Source organism: Physeter macrocephalus, chromosome 20 (assembly GCF_002837175.3).
Source record: "Physeter macrocephalus isolate SW-GA chromosome 20, ASM283717v5, whole genome shotgun sequence".
NCBI lineage: Eukaryota > Metazoa > Chordata > Mammalia > Artiodactyla > Physeteridae > Physeter > Physeter macrocephalus.
Genome location: NC_041233.1, coordinates 14,887,696 through 14,905,458, shown reverse-complemented (window position 1 = coordinate 14,905,458; position 17,763 = coordinate 14,887,696). Strand labels below are relative to the sequence as shown.

General features: G+C 41.9%; 1 protein-coding gene across 3 annotated transcripts in view; it reads right to left on the bottom strand.

Moving 5' to 3' along the window:
* ARID5B (AT-rich interaction domain 5B) overlaps nt 1-17,763 on the bottom strand; it is a 190,342-nt gene that overhangs the window by 32,284 nt on the left and 140,295 nt on the right. For 2 of the 3 annotated variants that reach the window (XM_024115632.3, XM_024115633.3), the window contains 3 exons: nt 14,021-14,133; nt 7,707-7,911; nt 5,704-5,756 (listed from right to left, as the gene is read on the bottom strand). In XM_024115632.3, coding sequence (XP_023971400.1) covers nt 5,704-5,756; nt 7,707-7,911; nt 14,021-14,133 — 371 coding nt within the window. Of the gene's footprint in view, nt 1-5,703; nt 5,757-7,706; nt 7,912-14,020; nt 14,134-15,557; nt 15,772-17,763 lie in introns of those variants that run through there. The other variant, XM_007114329.4, reaches the window with a different exon arrangement.

Below are 17,763 nucleotides of genomic sequence, written 5' to 3'. Positions count from 1 at the left end.
CACCCATCATGTTCATGAAGTGTTCACTGCTTATGAATACAGTCGCCCGTCTGCATCCACAGACCCCTGCAGATACCAAAATTTGCGGACGCCTAAGTCCCATATAAAATTTGCATATAACCTATGCACGTCCTTCTGTATACTTTAAATCATCTCCAGATTGGTTATACTACTGAATGCAATGTAAATGCTATGTAAATAGTTGCCGGTACTTGGCAAATTCAAGTTTTGCTTTACGGAACTTTCTGGAATTAAAAAAATTTTTTTTTCCGATCCAAGACTGGTTGAATTTTCAGATGTGGAACCCGCAGATACAGAGGGCAGACTGTACAGTGGTTTTCAAACCGCTTTTTAGAATTCAGGTGGTGTTTTAAAAGGTGGCGTGAAACTAACTCTCAACAATGCTAATCCCTGCCAAGAAAATGGGCCCAGCGAGTGGGAAAGAAATCTGTCCCTCCCATAATTTTATTTGATGAAAATAGTCTGTCACTTTAAAAAAAATTAGAAAACTATTTAACCCAAGACACAGTCTTGGAGGCTTTATTTTCCTACCTTTGAGGTCGCTAGGATGAAATAATTTTGGTATTTTTGTGGCCTGGTGAGGAAACAGTCATCAGAAATCTTTTAGGACAACAGTGCTTCCACTATTGTATCAATTGTAAGAACGTGTAGGACGTTATGAAGTCAGAAGGAGAGTCTGCCTGCGAGCAGTGTTGCCCCGGCTGCTGTGAGAAAGCCTTTTTCCTCAGGACACCTTGAGGATGGACTGAATTCAAGGAAGATGACTTTTTTTTCCTGGTAGTACTCCAGGAACTGGAGCCTTTCAAAGCGATATGACATCATCTTTGGCCTCGAGAATTTTGAATTAAGCAAGAGGCTTTGTGTGTCCAGAGAACTAGGGTTAGATTCAGAGGATGTCTTGAAATGATGTCAAAGCCAGAATCTGATGTCAAAGCCTAATCCTTCCAGCAAGAAGACAAGTGACTTCTTCCAGTTGGGAAATAATGGCCCAGTCTCACCCATGGGGCGAGGCGGGGCTGTGAGCTGACATTCTTAGAAGGCAGCACTCGCATGGTCCTCTGCCTCTAGGATAAGATTTACTCAAGACCCATTTCCCGATTCAACCTCTCTCCAAATATTGCCTCTGGCTCGCCTTCAAATGTTTAGCCAAATGGAAATCACTTTAGCAAACCATCATCAACACGCTGCATCCTGGTAATACCCCAAGCTACTCTGCAAGCTTTAACTGCTTCACCAGACACTGAAGTGAAGACCTCCTTAGCTCATCAGCAAAACTTGATTCAGTTCTGCCTCTTCCACTGTAGGTGACCCAGACTCTCAAATGTTTGGAAGGAGAAACTGGATGTATGACTGTTAAAGAAGGGTCCTCATTGCCAGCCAATCAAAACGCCAGTATACTGTTTTTTAGGAAGTCAAATCCGTTCAATACATTTATGATCTCTAAACCTAGGGGTGCAGAGACACAATATACATTTCTAGCAGAGGCAGAAGAGGCCAAGAGAACAGAATATAGCCATTAAGTTGAACGCTGTAAAGGCTTAAAATAGAACTTCTGCTCTTTTTTTTTTTTTAATTCAATTTGAGGGTTGTGAAGGACTAAAATGAAATAATCCGTAATCCTCAATTCGAACCAGAAGGTTTGGAATAGTTTATAACCACAAACAAAAACAAGCCAATTAAGATGGCCTCTTTTTATAACCAGAAGGAATTCCAGAGAGATGTCTTTATCCAATCACAAGTTAACAGCAGAAGAAATAGATCTACACATTTTAAACTTGCAATTTTTTACTATTACTGAGTATTTACGTCTTCCAGACTTCTTGACCCATCTTCTAAGGTCACATATTTTTCTCAAGAATCAGAAAATCTCAGCTAATAGTTAGTATATCTGGTAAGGCTCGTATTAAGTACAAAGAAATGACTGAAAGATGCTACCAATGAAGGTAGGTTATTAGATCTTTTTTTTTTTTTTTTTTTCCAAAATATCACTCCAAATACATAAAAAGATACATAAGAGACTGCTGAGAACGGAAGGCACAAAGTATTTATAAATCTCTTTCTTCCCAGTGATACTATGGAGGTTGAAGTAATTATGCACAAAATTCTCAGCAATTCAGAATGTGAAGAATGCCATGATGACCCCATTCAACTCATTTCATCTCCCTGTGCCTCAGTTTCACTTGGAGCAGGGCAAGGACCTTTTTCTGCACAAAGGCCAATTTGCGAAAAATAAAAAAGTTAGGGGGCTACACTTTTCCTTATTCAAAATGAAAATGGCTTTACTGAGTCCCAATTTAGATTGCCACTTTACCAAATGGAAAAATATTCGTTGGAAACTTTGCGCTACTTCTGAGCCAAGGAATGTTAATATTCTGGCACGTTTATCATGTTTATTTAGTACTAGCATGAAGACAACATTCTAATCTTTGATACTTGACTTTGATGGGGGCTTCTGAAGCTAGGAGTCCTGAGGTGTAGTAATCACTGTTACCATTAGCTTTGAATTAACATAACCTGGGCAGTTTAAAAAAAAAAGAAAAGGATTCTCAAATTCTCAGGCCAGGCCCCACCCAAGAGTTAATATCTCAGAGACCTAGAAAACTATTTACACTTTAAAGTTACCCATTGAAAATTTGAGCCCCAGTTCTTGAGTAGCCTCTGGGAAGCCTTTAGAATCTTCTTCACTGATCTCGAAGATTCCAAGATCTCTTTTGAGCTCTAAATGACAAGTCTACACTTGCTTCCGATATCAGATAATCTCACAGATAAGTATCCTCTAGTAAGGCTGCGATGACAACGTTAAGTCCTCAGACTCTGGATATTATTCATACATCTCCTGGACTGACTTCAAAACTGAATCCTCATTGAGCATCTCATAGTTTTATTAGTCAAGATATACTAGAGAAAAACGTTTTCGGTACTTCACAGGTTCAAAAGCTTCAAGGTAGAATGGGAGCGGCAAACTTAAGTGCCTGCAGGGCCAACAGGTAATATGAGGCATTTTTTAAAAAGGAAGGCAGGAAGAAGGGAAAGAAGGAAAGAAAGAAGGCAGGAAAAATTCCACCAGTTGGCTTCATTCAGTTTATGGCCCCACATAGATGTTATAGTGAGATGGCCACGTAGATTCACTGCTTGAGATGAGATGAAAAAATATGGCGTATTGTGAAGAGTGGCAGGGTCCCACCAAAGGATGAAGAAGTTGAAGGGTGAGTGGAGAGGGAAGGAGGCAAGGGGCCACCCCACAGGTCACCGGTCCTCTTTGTGGCTTGGCTGAAGAGACGTGAAGCACATAACCAGATGGAAAGCAGATGCCAGTCTGGTCTCGCCACGTTCACCCATCCCAGTCAGTCTCTCCTCCACTCCATCCAGCACGACACGGTGCAGGAAGAGTGAGTGGCAAAACATCACACGTAACTTGTTATCCGTCTTCATAACCCCCAGCCCCCCACCTACCTCACTGCCTAGCATCCAAGGGCCTTCTTCCCTTGGCTCCATCCTTCTCTCTGGAGTCCCCTTCATGGTCACTTATCCCCACCACCTAGTGCCTCTACTTTAACTGACAGACTCTCTATACCCAACTTTATTCCACCTACATAGTTTGTTGCCCCATCTGAGCTTCTCTTCCAAGAAGGCCATGATCTGTCATGTCTAAATTCCATCCGTTCTCCAAAATTCTGCTCAACTGGCATCAGAGCCATAAGTCTTTCTTCCTCATCTCTAAACGAGGAAGTACTTTACCTGAACCGGGCACTGATCTTTTTTTCCACCTTGTCTTCTAATTACTGCCTTTCCTGGATGGTAAGCAACTGGAACCCCTGGCCTAGATATTTTTATGTCTCCCAGAGTGTCTAACACAATACCTTATACACATAAGACACTCAGTAAATATGTGGTCAGGTGATCTGCTGATTGTGTGATTCATTCATTCATTCAACAGAAGAATAATCACTGCTTGTTCAAAGAGTACTGCAAATGCCTTGAGACTCATCAGAAGTTTCTTTTGTATTTTCTACACCACTTTGCTATTGCATGTTAAAAAAAATAAAAATCCTTGTGCAAACACAGAAGATACAAAAGCAGGAAAAACTGACTCTGTGAAATTTGCTGGCACTCTCCCTTATCAGTGAGTAACAAAAAATTCCTGGGTTTAAAAAGACATTCATAATGTTGTGCAATATCATGTAACTGCCTGCAGTCAGTCCATAAGAATGTGTATTCCTATTCTGAACATTAAAGGTTAGGCTTAAAAGTCTAGGCTATGGGGTTGACTGCTAAATTCATGAGACTAACACTGAATAAGTTATCAGCTTTTTCACATGCACAAAAGCTATAATTAGCTCAAGATTTTGCAAAACTATGAGCCACAGTGGGAAGGAGTCAAACTCCCCGTCCTATCAATAGATCCAACCAAGTGAAAAATTACATTATTTATTTTTCAATAGGGCACTTGGTAAAACAAATATTTTAAGCAAATTCACGTCTATGAAATGTACCTTTAAATGTAGTTCATGTGAGTACTCAATTTCCTTATAAAAATCTATGTACTGCCCATATATTAAATAAGCATTTTACATGTATACAGACTCACATCAAAGAATTTTTAGTCAGAATTCGCAGCAGGTATCTCTACATTAATACCAGATTACGTGAGTCACATAACACTTGCTATCTCTTCCCATCCCAAGCCCCTGACATCACACCCTTACATTAGTTTGTGGAACAATATGCTATATCTGGCAAGAAACACTCAGTATTTTGGGTTAAAATGAATTTCATTTTCTTGACTCTGTGACTCTTACTGTCATTTTACTACGATACAGGGATATATACACCAGGTTACTCTGTAAGGAAAGAAAAAAAATAATTTCTTCTTCAATTGTAGAAGAACCTGCACAACTCAATCCGATCATTGTGTGGAGGAGAAAATCTTTCCAATGACGACATCTTCCTGTGTCACTCGATTTTATTACAGATGTCATCTCTGCCTGCTATATTAGTGCACCTCTCTCTTCTTTCAAGATTTTAATCTGAGTCTGTTGCTCTAACATTTTATCAGTTCAAAATACATGCTGTAAACCTCCGTGGCCATCAGATTTTCCTGTGAGCTAAAAATAACCCGTTCCTGTCAGTTAGAATTAGCTGATAAAGAGTGTCAGAGCCTGTTCTGAATAAGTTTGATAACTTCCTGTTTATGCGGCACTGACCCTTGTCTAATTAAGCTCCTTTGCCCTAGAATGAGAGGAGATTCTGCTGCATTCTATTCCTTAATGGCCAATACTGATTACTTTTGAAAGCCTTTAATACATTTCCCATATTAGACATGAACAGATGTCAGGTATGTTGCCAAGGGAAATTTCTTTTATGCAATCTTGGCTTCTTGTACAATAATAGCCCTTTCTCAACATGGGAAAAAATTACAGACCCAACTAATTTCCCTGACAGGGGAGAGTTACATATGTTTTCCACTTGTAGTTTTTACGACAAGTTTACAATTTTGCCAAACCTGGAACTAATTGGGACTGTTTCCAAAAGTGGCCCAATAAACCCCCAAAAGTGTAGAGCCATTTGAAAAGGTAAGTGGGCGATGGTTTGCTTTTGCATTTTCTCCATTTTGGTCACAGCAGGGTGCGGGTGGGGGGTTAGATTGCAAAACTATTTCATTTAAGTCGCTTAAACACTTACTGTTTCATATCCTCCCAGTTTTTGAGCAGCTTGAAACATAGTCCAAAGGTTAACTGTTAGAGGGACAATAAGTATTTAGATAAGCATTGCATTAACATATTTCCAAGAAATGTCAATTAAAACATTTTGCTTTGTTTTTTTCAATGAGAAAGAGGAAAAAAAAAAAAAAAAAAAAAAGAAATACTAACGTAACCCAGAGAGCTAAGTTCTTAGGAAACAATTTGCCAAAGGGTGTTCAACAACAGGATATATTAGCACCACTTAAAATATTTCTTAAGAAACAGTCACAAATACGGAAAGAGTTCTACTTTTAGGATTTTTAGTCTGTTTGCCATCAGCAGACCAAGGGAAGCTAAGTTACAGCCTCCTTGGGAAAAGAGGGGGATTTTAAAACGGGGGTTGTTCTTGTAGGACCCTTAGAAAGAAGCCATTGACTAAACGGTAATATATAATGCCTCCTTCAGATAAGAACTCTCCATACTCAATAAATAACAGCCACTTTAATATATGATTAGCTTCTTAATAGAATGTCTGATGGCAGCACTATATTAAAAGCTCATAGCATATTTCACTAGCACATGGTACCTTGCACTGAGCAGGAAAATAGATATTTCACCCTTGAGGCTGCAGTGATACAACAGATCAAAGGAAAGGAAGATACTGGTTCACAGAGGAATTGAGTCATTTGTCCACTCAGTCCCCTAACTTGCCTGTGTGATGTTGCAAATATGTATTTTTAAAAACAATTTTCTCTTCTCAGGACATGCGTGTGTTTATGCTATTAAACATCTACGCCAAATTGCTAGCAACCCTGTTCATTTGTACTAAATACCATGGAATGGGACTGCTACGGATTTGATTCTTTCACAAGAGGGGAAAATTGAACTTCAAGTAATTCCTTGGTAAAGGAAATGAAGAATAAAATTTAAAAAAAAAAAAAAAAAAAAAAAAAAAAAGGCTCTTTGACACAACACGTTCGAAAAGCCTCATTGAACCCTGCACTATTTCAAAGCTATCAAGAGCCCGGCCTCAGCCTTGATTTAATCTGAACCAATGCATAATGCAACAAAGCTGTTCATAGTACATTAATTTTACTTCTATTTCAAGCAACCAGTTTTCAGACAAACATTGTAATCATTCGTAGTTATATAAGTTTATAATGGCTGCGAGTGTTCTCTTGCAATCAGTGCCAGTTGCTATTAGGTATGTAAATTGTTATGTAAAATATACAGGTTTGACATTCTTCATCAAAATGACACATGGTTTTAATCTACAAAGATACATTTGGAGAAAATACTATTTCAAGCCAGGGGCTCATCGCTTTGTGTGCCACAAAGTCCAGACAGAGGCAGTATATATATTCAGTTGTGAAATCAGGACAGGGTCTGGGTTTCTTCTCTTTTTATAAGGAATTCTGCTCAGCTAAGAGTTCCCTGTTCTACTTTAAAATATATGATGACGCTTACATGTACATGTCAAAGTAATTCAAAATTGGGCACTCGGTTCAAATTTGTGTATTTCTTGTTTCCTCTGAAGTCATCAGGTTTTTGTTATCTCCTAACAAATTTGGGGCTTAGGAAATATGTTTTCTCTTTGTGGTTGTTTTGTCCATCTTTTAATGTCCTCCTTTTAAAAGCTGTCTCTTCAGGCAACATCTGTGCCTGATAAAGCTACGTCATATTATTATCTCAGAAGAAAGGCGTTACAGACACTCGAGACTGACAAAACAGAAAATGAGAAACTTCAACATGTCTATTTCCAGTCATAATCAGTGGATTCGAGCCTATAAATATCTCACTGCAACTGCCCCAGAAGGGAACAATATCGGGGAAAGAAGCAGGGGGAAAAATTCCTGGCCTGGATGATTTGTAGATTTAGTATAAACAGAGAGCATCATCCCCAGAATAGGATTTCAACATAATCCTGAGTCAAAAATTTTTTTTCCCCAATTCAAAGAATCTGAGCGGTTTTGATAGTTCAGAAATGAAAACAAGTATACTTACTCTGTTTAAAACCTAAATACGGTATTCGTTCTATTGGTGTCTTCCTTTCTTTCATGTATTTATAAAGTGCCACCAGGAAGGCCTGCTCATCTGCCCTGCACTCTTCACCAATTCCAACCTTTGGTTTTTCTTCATTGGAGACTTTTTTACAGTTATTATGGTTATTCTTCGGCTTGGTCAAGGCTGACCTGGCCTCACATTTCACCTGGAAAAGGGAAAAAAATATGCCACATCAAATCAAGCACAGCTCTGGAACACTTACAAAGACACAGCTAGGACAGGAACCAGTAAACCACCCTTGCCCTGAAATAGCTCTTAGAGGCACCGCTGAATATGGATTGTCTTAGACCAGGAGACGGTAAATTTCTGTGAAGGGCCCGATAGTAACCATGGTAGGCTTTTGGGCACCATCGTCTTGGTCACAGCTACTCAACTCTAGCACGAGAGCCATCCCAGACAATATGGAAATGAATGGATGAGGCTGTGTTCCAATAAAATTTTATTTATAGAAACAGGTGGCCAGTGGGCCATGGTTTGCCAAACTGTGCCAGCCTCTTTTAGACTCCTTACAAGGATGTTGATATGAAACCAGAAACAGTGTTTGCATCTACTAGGACCATTCTCCTGTCTCTTTATACACTTTATTTTGCTAAGGGGCACCATCTGTTACTATCATTGGAGGAACCCTGCGTTCTTAATAACAGTCCCATGTTTTGCATTTTGTATCCAAATGAAAGGCAGGTGTATTTCTTCATAGTAAACTTATCTTGTTGTCACTCTTCCCAGCAAACTGGAAAAACAGGTCAATGCTGGCAGATGTTGGCGCCAGGAATACCAGCAAGGTCTCCGCTGTCTGTCACCCAAGGGTGACGCCCAGATACACCCTCAGTAGGAAACAAAACACCCCACTCTTCAAGGAGGGTGTCTCGCTTTTCAGTCAGCTCTGAGAATCTCACAGATGTTAAGTTGCCACAAAGGAAAAAGGGGAGGTCAGCTAAAAACCCAAGAAGAGTGAGTGAAAAGCTCCATAATTAATAAATGAATGACAGTAAATGGGCCAGACGTTCTTCTCTCCACACCTCAGGCAAATATGGAGCTCGCCACATGGAGCAGCTAACCTCACGTTCCCTCCTCACTGCCACGTTCGTTCTACAAGAGGCCTTTGATGGTTGTTAAATATAACGCTAAGCTGCTGAGCTATTTTAATTGTCAAAGGGGGAAGTACAAAGGGTCAAGCTCCGAGTTCAAGTGAGCCCACGGGGAATGTGTACATTCCAATATTCTTTACATCTCCCCATCCAACGGCTGGAGAGGAGAGGAGAGGATGACTGCCCAGGAAATGTTATGAATTAAAATGTCCCACACATTCAACAAGGTTTTCCACTTCAGATTTCTGACCCCTCTTATTCTTTCCCTTCAGAGTCTCCTTCCCAAGGGCTAAGAACATAAAAGGCTACACTTATTTATTAAAGGGAAACAAACGTCTCCTCAGCAAGGGTCTTCTTTATTGTTTATTCTCTCAAATGGACACACTAGTTTAATATCTTTAGAGTCCTGGAAAAAAAATAAAACTTCCTGCACAACTCAATCGACTGGGCCTCTAGATAAGATTTTAAATTTTTAAAGATCAGTGGAAGTGGGATAAAAACATTTTTCCATATAGGATTTCTTCTTACGGTATTTTCAAACTTTAGTACTTTTGTAACGTTATATTAAGGCAAGCATCCTGGGAAACTTTATATTGTCATCATTTTTCACTGTCAAACTTCAGATTGTTGAGTCTAAAGTTCTGATGAAATCTATAATTTAACGGCTCTTTGAAATCATAAAATCACTCCAGTTCTAATCTGTCTTGCTCTCTGGCCTTTTCTGAGTGCTTACTATGTAGCCAGGCTCTATTCTAAGCCCTGTTTTGGCCCTATCTCATTTCATGCTCACAGCCCAAATGGGGCAGGTTATTACTCTCCTATTAGGGAGGAGGAAACTGAGGTACAGAGAGGATGGGTAACACATCCATCCAAGATGACAAGATCACGGCCAGGTTAGTAAGTGGCGAGTTTGGAATCTGAACCCAGGTAGTCTCACTCGATGGCTTGTGGTTTTAAACACTGTATTTTACTGACACTCATAAAAATATTAAATTGATAGTCAAAACATACTTCCAATTAGAGAGCATATCTTATCACTAGGCATTACAAAACCTACAGCTTAGAAATGTGATTTATCAAATGAGAAGCTGAAGATAAAACTCGGTGGTTTCCAAAGTGTAAAAGGGCTCCATCCCTTCCACTGTGTGTTGGGCAGGAGGGAAGGAAACCACCATCAACGGAGCAGCTATAGCGAGCCAGGTGCAGCGCCCTGGGCTTCATGCAGTCTACCTAACGTTCACAAGAATCATAAAAGCGAGGTTCTGAGCCCCATTTTACAGTCAAGGAAACTGAAGCTCAGTGGTATGTATTTTAGCGTGTGGCTAGTGTCGGGTAGAATTCTGAGCTGAGAACTCAGGTCTCCCACACTCCAAATCCATCTTTTAAAACCAGGAGTAGATGTCGGTTTTGCATATAAAACAGGCTGAGGTCTTAAATCTGCAGTGATAATGGGCCACTTATTTAGATTGTTAGGTCAGAAGTGTCACTGTTAAGGGAGTATGAGGTTTGCCCCTCAGTATCTAGGGAGCTGCCTCACTCCATGCAGGAACACCCAGAAACAGAAGGAAAGCACAGAGGGCGTGCACAAACCCGACCCAAAGTCATTCAGACCCCATGATCACAGGGGAGGCTGCAGGCGATGCTGGGCTGCCACCTACTGAAAGTCAGGGGGCTTCTCTTGGGGGCCAGGGGCTTCGTAAGACATGAACAGTGGTTTCTGTTCTCAGACTGGTTCCCTACGTTTCTTCACTTAACATAAACGAGCCCTTTAGGGTATTATTCTGTTTCTGGATAGGACCAGGACAAGTTCCTTTTCTACATTTTTTTTCACACTTACCGGAAACATTCTCAGCGTTTTAAGCTACTGAAATATGACACAGGAGCTAGTCTTCATGCTGACCTTGAGAAAGCCCAGCCTTTTGATGGTAACAGTTAATTACTAGATCTGTTCTCCCCCCTCCGCCCTCCGCCCCCCGCCCCCAAACCTGAACACCTTACACTTGTTGAGTTCACTAAAGAGCTTTGGGGTTTCCAAAGTGATTGAGGAAGTGCTAATTAAAGAATCCACATTTAACATTTTCAGTGAACCACCACCTATTTGATATTAACCACATCCTTTCACTGGATTGAGTTGTAACTAATTCAGCCTTCAACTGGGGCAGCAAGATGTGCTGAACCAGCAGGAAAGGAACTAGAGTCTAATTTCGATTTGGTCACTAACTTCCTAGGAAACCCTCATTTTCTTCCTCAGGAAAGCAAGAAGGGTAATCCCTGGGGTGAGTTCTGCGGACCAAATGGGATGAAAAATATTGAAAATAATGGAAGTATCACATTTGTGAAATATCAAAAGTATGTTTGTGATTTAAAGGAAAGAACCTATTGCAGTTTCCCTTTTTAATGTTCCTTTAAGAATGTAAGAATATAAGCCACCTGTTAATGTACTTCTGGCCTTTGGAAAGTGCTTACAGGATATGAAAAGTCATTTGCCTTTTATCAATGGAGGCCTTTCATTAGAGAGCCAGGCTGAGAAGACTTCTCTTGTATAGGTCGCCATTATGAATGGGCTTTTGCCCCAGAACTGGATTTGTGTTGGACACATTCATGACATCTTAAGAGAATTGGTAGCCTCTTCTCCACGAGACTTTTGCTATTGTTGGAAAGCCATGAAATTCTCTGTCCCTTGGAAAACAGAGTCTTGCAAAGTTAGTTTTCATGTTCTCACTGAAAGAGGGCAACCCTTTGGATAGCCACAGGCAAATTACTTGACTTGTTTTTCCAGTCATGCACACAACAAACTGAGTGGGTTCTTATTCTCAGAGCTCTGCTGCGTGGAGCTGCAGGAAGCTGGTACTTATCCACAGTTAGAAATGGTCTGTTTGAGGCACTTTTGGAAAAAAACAAAACAAAACAGTCACACAAGTCCTGGTCATAAAGCCAAACTATCACCTGAAATGTTGCTTCCAGTTCAGCAAATGATCAGATGGTCACGGACTTGTAACCTCTACGGTAGCGTTTCATGAGAAAAGACCACTTTAAGTCACAAATGTCTTTTTAATGCTGTCCTGGCCCCAGATGTGGCTTGTTCATTCAGCAGGGATTTTACATCCATTTGTTGGTGCCAACAGATAAGGCCTGCCATACTTCATACCTACCAGTCTCTCTCTTCTAGGTGAAGCGGTCTTTCCAGACCCACTGGAAGCAGCCAAAGCAGGACTGTAATCCAAGACTCCGAGAAGAGCAGGGCGTTTAAACCAGTCCCCGGGAGCTGACTGCAGCATGACATTCATCAAGTCACCATTGAAACTAATGATGGAACGATGATCCTCCTCCTGGTAAAGATTCTAAATGGCAGTGCTGGTGCAAATCAGATGGAAAAGGTCACTTAGAAAACCCAGGCTTGACTACTATCCCTCCTGAGAAGGGTAAGTCAGTGAACAGCAAATACAGGCTGCAGTTCTCTTCAGTTTTGTGGTTCCTAGTAGGAGCCCTGAGCTGCCTTCCACGGAGGGAGATATTAGAGGTGCTGTTCTTTCAGACAGATCAATTGTATGAGTTCTGTAAAACTCCCAGAGGCATTCTTTGGTGGTGGCTCCAAATGACATGAGAAGGAGCTTCCTCCTGCTGGGCTCAGGTGCAGAACATGCTGGGATAAACACGTGATGTCACCTTAGAGGTATGGGGCAGGGCGCCAACACAGGACCTTGTCAGGACAAGCTCTGCTGAATGCCACGATCCTAAAACCCTCTCACTCCATTCTGCAGTATCTCGCAAGCCGTGTCACAGGGAATAAACTGTTCCCGCTAACATCCTTCAAGACCACAGAAGTCAAAGCCCTAGACAGGTAGTTGTAGGGCCAAGATGTCCGAATTACTAGAAAATTCATTTTTGGTATCCACACAGACTCACTCGCAGAAGAAGGTTAAAGGAACCGAACAAAAATAACTTTAGGGAAAAACAGATTTTTTTTTTTTTTTTTTTTAGCCAGAAAACACACATTTCTACTGGGTGGTCTCTTTTTAACCCCTTGCAACCTTGGAAGCATGAAGAAATTTTAACCAATAAGTCCTCAGAACTTCCTGATGAAATAATCCTTGAAGCTAAGATACAGAATGTGAATGTCTGGGATTTGCTTCTTTACATTGGGAGAAGAGGAGGCCATGGCAGAAAAATAGTAGATGGTCAACAGAGAACTGAATTCATGTTTTCCTACATTAGGATCTTCCAAATTCACTAATAATGCTCCCATTTTCTTAAGCTTAGTCCTTGGATCTGGAAACGTGGTATCAGTTGAAATCCGGGCTTCAGTTCAGGTCCTAAAGAGGCTACTGCTGTCTTTGGCACAGAAACAACACCTAAACGCAAACACCCTGTAAACGGAATCATGGAAACTCGATCCAAGCCCACAAAAGAAGAAAAAAAAAAAAAAAAAAAAAAAGATAAGCCTAAAAATATGAAGTGACACTTCACCCTTCATGGTGCTAAATACTTCAGGCATGCACTTTCCAGATTCCAAAGAATGCTTAGGCCCCAGGGCCTGAAAAAGAGTCTAGAATTTGGACTTTCATTCTGCATCAAGAGTGATCTTTAAAAACATGTAAATCTATATAGGAGTATATGTATACATGTAAGTACTGGGCTACGTGTCTTTAATTCTAAGGTAAATTGGAGGTGACTGGAAAAAAAGTAACTTGAAAAAAGATTAATTCTAGCCATTTCTAATTTCATCCTCTGTTAACCGCTGAAACATATTTAGATGAATACATTCAGAGAGAGGATGGTTCAGCTTGTCTATTTTTGATACAAGCAGAGTAAACTATGTCATTGTGTCACCTACTATGAAATCGCAGCCTCAATGACGTGGGCGCTTAATCATCTGTCCTTTACCCAACAGGCCAAACACGGAGGTGGGAAGTCTTTCTGCTGACTAATCAAAATGCCTGCACTGCCCCTCCCCCAGCCCCCCCCACCGGGGGGCTGGGGGAGGGGAGGGGAGGGGAGGGGAGGGGAGGGGAGGTGGCAGGAACAGGCACAGCAGAGAGCTGTGAATAGCAAAGTCAGACTTTGAATTGAAAACTGCCACCAAGACACAGGAGCAGAGAGAGAAAGAGAAGAGGGAAAAATAAAAAGATGCAGCAAAACAAATACCATGGAGCCGAATGACCGTACCTTGGCAACGGATTTGCCATCGGAATTGTTGTTGGAATCTTTACCACCACTGAATGAATCTCTTCTCTGTGGGCATGGTTTCTTTTTGCGTGGTCTGCCTTTAAGATTTGGCGCTGAAAACAAATGGAGAACAGATGAGATACATTTTCATTTGCGTGGGTTTCCTCATGAAAAACCAAGGATCTTAACTCCAGTGGCGCCCTCTAATTGTTCAGAGAAACATACACATCTGTGGTAGCCAAGCCTCCTTTTAGGCGGCACTCTCTCTGAAGGGCTGCCTCTTGGTAGACTCTACACTTCTGTCCATGTTCCCCAGAGCTAATCAATTACACTTGAACGTGTCTAATTATATAAACAAAATGAAGCCCTCAGCTTTAAAGGATGATGATAAGGAAAATGTACTTCCCCACTGTTATCAAAGAAACATGCTGGGCTGAAAGACAGCCCTGAGCCTGGCTCATTCTTTGTTTTTTGTTTTGTATCTTGTTTTCAGAAACCCAAATGATATGCCAGCCCATTACGGTATCATAGTAATGTAACGTTTGAAAACATCTCTCTTCAAAAGTGGAGACATGAGCATTTCCTCAAAGTATGATACAAATAAGTAAGGAGAGAGCTGTAGAAAAAAGAGGCATTCAAAATAACAATCTGAAAAATATTATCCCGTGTATTTACTATTAATATTGCGACCAGCATGTTTCAAATCTCAACAAATCTGGCAGATACATTTAAGTCAGCATGTTCTCTTTTCCTTTTCAATATATTTTTTTTTATGAAGATCTTGAGGGTTATTTAATATAACTTCCAAAGATCACACTGGAGTTAGCCTGATTCCGTGGAGATTATACTTTTTAAAAGCCATAGACAAGACACAAATCAAAGTTATATTTCATCTTGGATGCTGAGCTTGAATCCCTTTAAGATCCATACAGAAAGAAGAAAAAAAAAAAAAAAGCTGCTGTTTATTGAGTGCTATGACTCTCCGGCATCAGCTTTCACATTTAACTTCATCAGTCACCGGAGTCGAGCAAAAATAAAACAAACCAACTAACTGACTAGCCCTTGAAGAATTCCAAACTAACAAATTATACCCCAAGCAATTTCTTTAGGACCTTTCAAGATACCCACACTTTTTTATTGCTTTAAGGTATGATTATGACCATGGAAAGTCTGAACAACTCAAACCCTCTTAACTGTTGTTAATCTTACTCATGTCACGCCGTTAACCAGTGCTTTTAGAACACTGTACACTGTACTCCTCTTAACAAACACAATTAATCCCACTAATTTGATTTTCTACTGTGGGTAACAGTCTTGCTGTTGACAAAGCACAATAAAGCAGAGCTGCCTTTACGATCAGGCAAAAGTTTACAAAGTGGCTCTGGGGCTCAGACTCCCCCCCCCCTTCCCAAATCCGTTCTCCTCTCGTTTCCCCAAAACGTTTGTCTGAAAGTCCATCACAGAAAGCCAGCCTGGAATCATCAAAGGTAAACAAACTCCCAAACAAAAAATCAAGCAAAGAGAAAGCGGCGATTACCCATTCCAGTCGACACACATCTGCCCGATGATGTCTGTGCTCCTGAAAGCTACAGCATGTGACTGCTTCCCGGCCCTGTGTCCCTGAAGTCTCGACTTGACTTGGTGTGGATGTCAGCTTCCCTCCGAATGCGAGCTGCGAGGCTCAGCGCTCTGCTTACAACTCCCCTCCCCCGGCAGCTCCATTACTCATGTAAACACACAGCAGTGACTAGCCCGGGGTGTGTGGGATGAGCTCCGAGGACTTGGCTTGAGTTGCCAGACTGGCAGGCAGGGCTTGCCTCTCTCGGAGACTACCGCACGGGGTTGGTGATTTCATCCGGCCTGTTCTGTGGATCCTGGCCTCCTGCTCCCCTGTCGGAGCCCGATGCCACCTTCCTTCCAGGCTCGGCCTGGAGCCAGGGCGGGGACCATTTTGGTTTGAGGACGCAGTGTAGCACAGAAGTGTTTCCACAACTGACCCAAGGGCTAAGACTTTAATGACCGCGAGGGAAGGATGTACTTTCAAGTCCCTTATCAAAATAATAGCAGAGCAGAAAGCTGACAGAAACCCACAGAACTTGGGGTAGGTCTGAGGCATTTCATTCAAAGGAAGAAAACAATATTGCCTCTGTTCTAAGACTTGTTACTGTGATCTTTCCTTCCTAACATGTTGGCAAAAAGCATTTAAACCTAAAAGGCATTTATTTCCAGAAAGGTTTTCAAATCCCAAAGGCCTTTTAGATAGAGAGAACTTGCACTGAACAGGCTGTTTTGAATAAAGGCAAAGGTTCCCGGAACTGACAATAAGTTAGCCCCAAATCGGGTCTATTTTCTCCATTCTTTGAGCTGCTTTCAGAACCCAGAGAGGCACATGCCCTTCCCCAGCAAATTCTGAGAACTGCAAATTTAGAACAGACTTAACACCTAATAGTCTGGTCGCACAAACTTAAACTCTAAGTGGAATCTGATCAAGAGAAAAAGGCTTTTGTCCCTAAGAAAGGCAAGTACACTGATGTTTCAGGTATGGTTAGGTAAACCTCACCAGTCACCAAAGCCTCAAACTCAAATACCTCTTTTAGTCTCCCCTCTGAACTTCTTTTCTGACCTTCTCTGATGGAAAGTATCACGGTATTATTTGTACTTTAGCTGTGTCTCATAGCTTAGTTGGAGAGTCCTTAAGGGCAGGCCCACGTTAGAGTCATTTTTCTCTGCCCCAGCATCCATCCAGGGGCAGCACTGCCTAATATACTGTTGAATAATCAAGTGACTAGTGGAAATACAGGTGCCCACAAAGGCCTCCTTGGTGTCAAGAGCTGGGCCCGCCAATCTGACCACATGTATGCCCGTCACACTAGGCACCTGAAAAACGGCACTCACCTTTCCTGCTTAGCTGTGAGCTCTGGGAGCACACACCAGTGACTTGAGTTTGCTGTGCGAAATGAGACAGGAAACCTACAGCCTTTGGTTCCTGCTTAGGGCAATTGTATCTGGCATCTCAGTGGGACCATGATTGTCCCACATGCAATAAACAAACGCCCTGATGAGCAGACGTTCAAAGTCCTGGGGGAATGGAGCCTGCAGGACTCCGTATGGGGTGGGAGCCCCCGTAATACAATGGGAGATTTTTTGGATCCACAAGACCCCAGGTGAATCTTTGGGACCGAAAGGCTGGCTTTTGGGGAGAGCAAATATTCTTGTCCCCAGATTACATTTTTTTCCTACAGGGTCAAGAAGACAAATCATTTGCTAGTCGGATGAATGAAAACCAATGCTTTATGGTGTGGTGGGGTCAGGGGGTGTGTGGCTCTGGCCTTTAACTCTTCCCCACCGCCTCCTAGCTGCCCTGGACCAACCTAAACCTGCCCTCTCCTTGCCAGTTAAGGGCCGCACACTTCCTGAGAGAACCCAAATCCTAAAACTCCAGAAGCACACCAGCTCCCGTGCTTTACATGAGAGCACCCTCTACCAACAAAGCCATTCTTGGAGCTTCCCTGGTGGCGCAGTGGTTGAGAGTCCGCCTGCCGATGCAGGGGAACCGGGTTCGCGCCCCGGTCTGGGAGGATCCCACGTGCCGCGGAGCGGCTGGACCCGTGAGCCATGGCCGCTGAGCCTGCGCATCCGGAGCCTATTTTCCGCAACGGGAGAGGCCAAGGCAGGGAGAGGCCCGCGTACCGCAAAAAAAAAAAAAACAAAAAGAAAAGCCATTCTTGGAAGCCAGCAATACA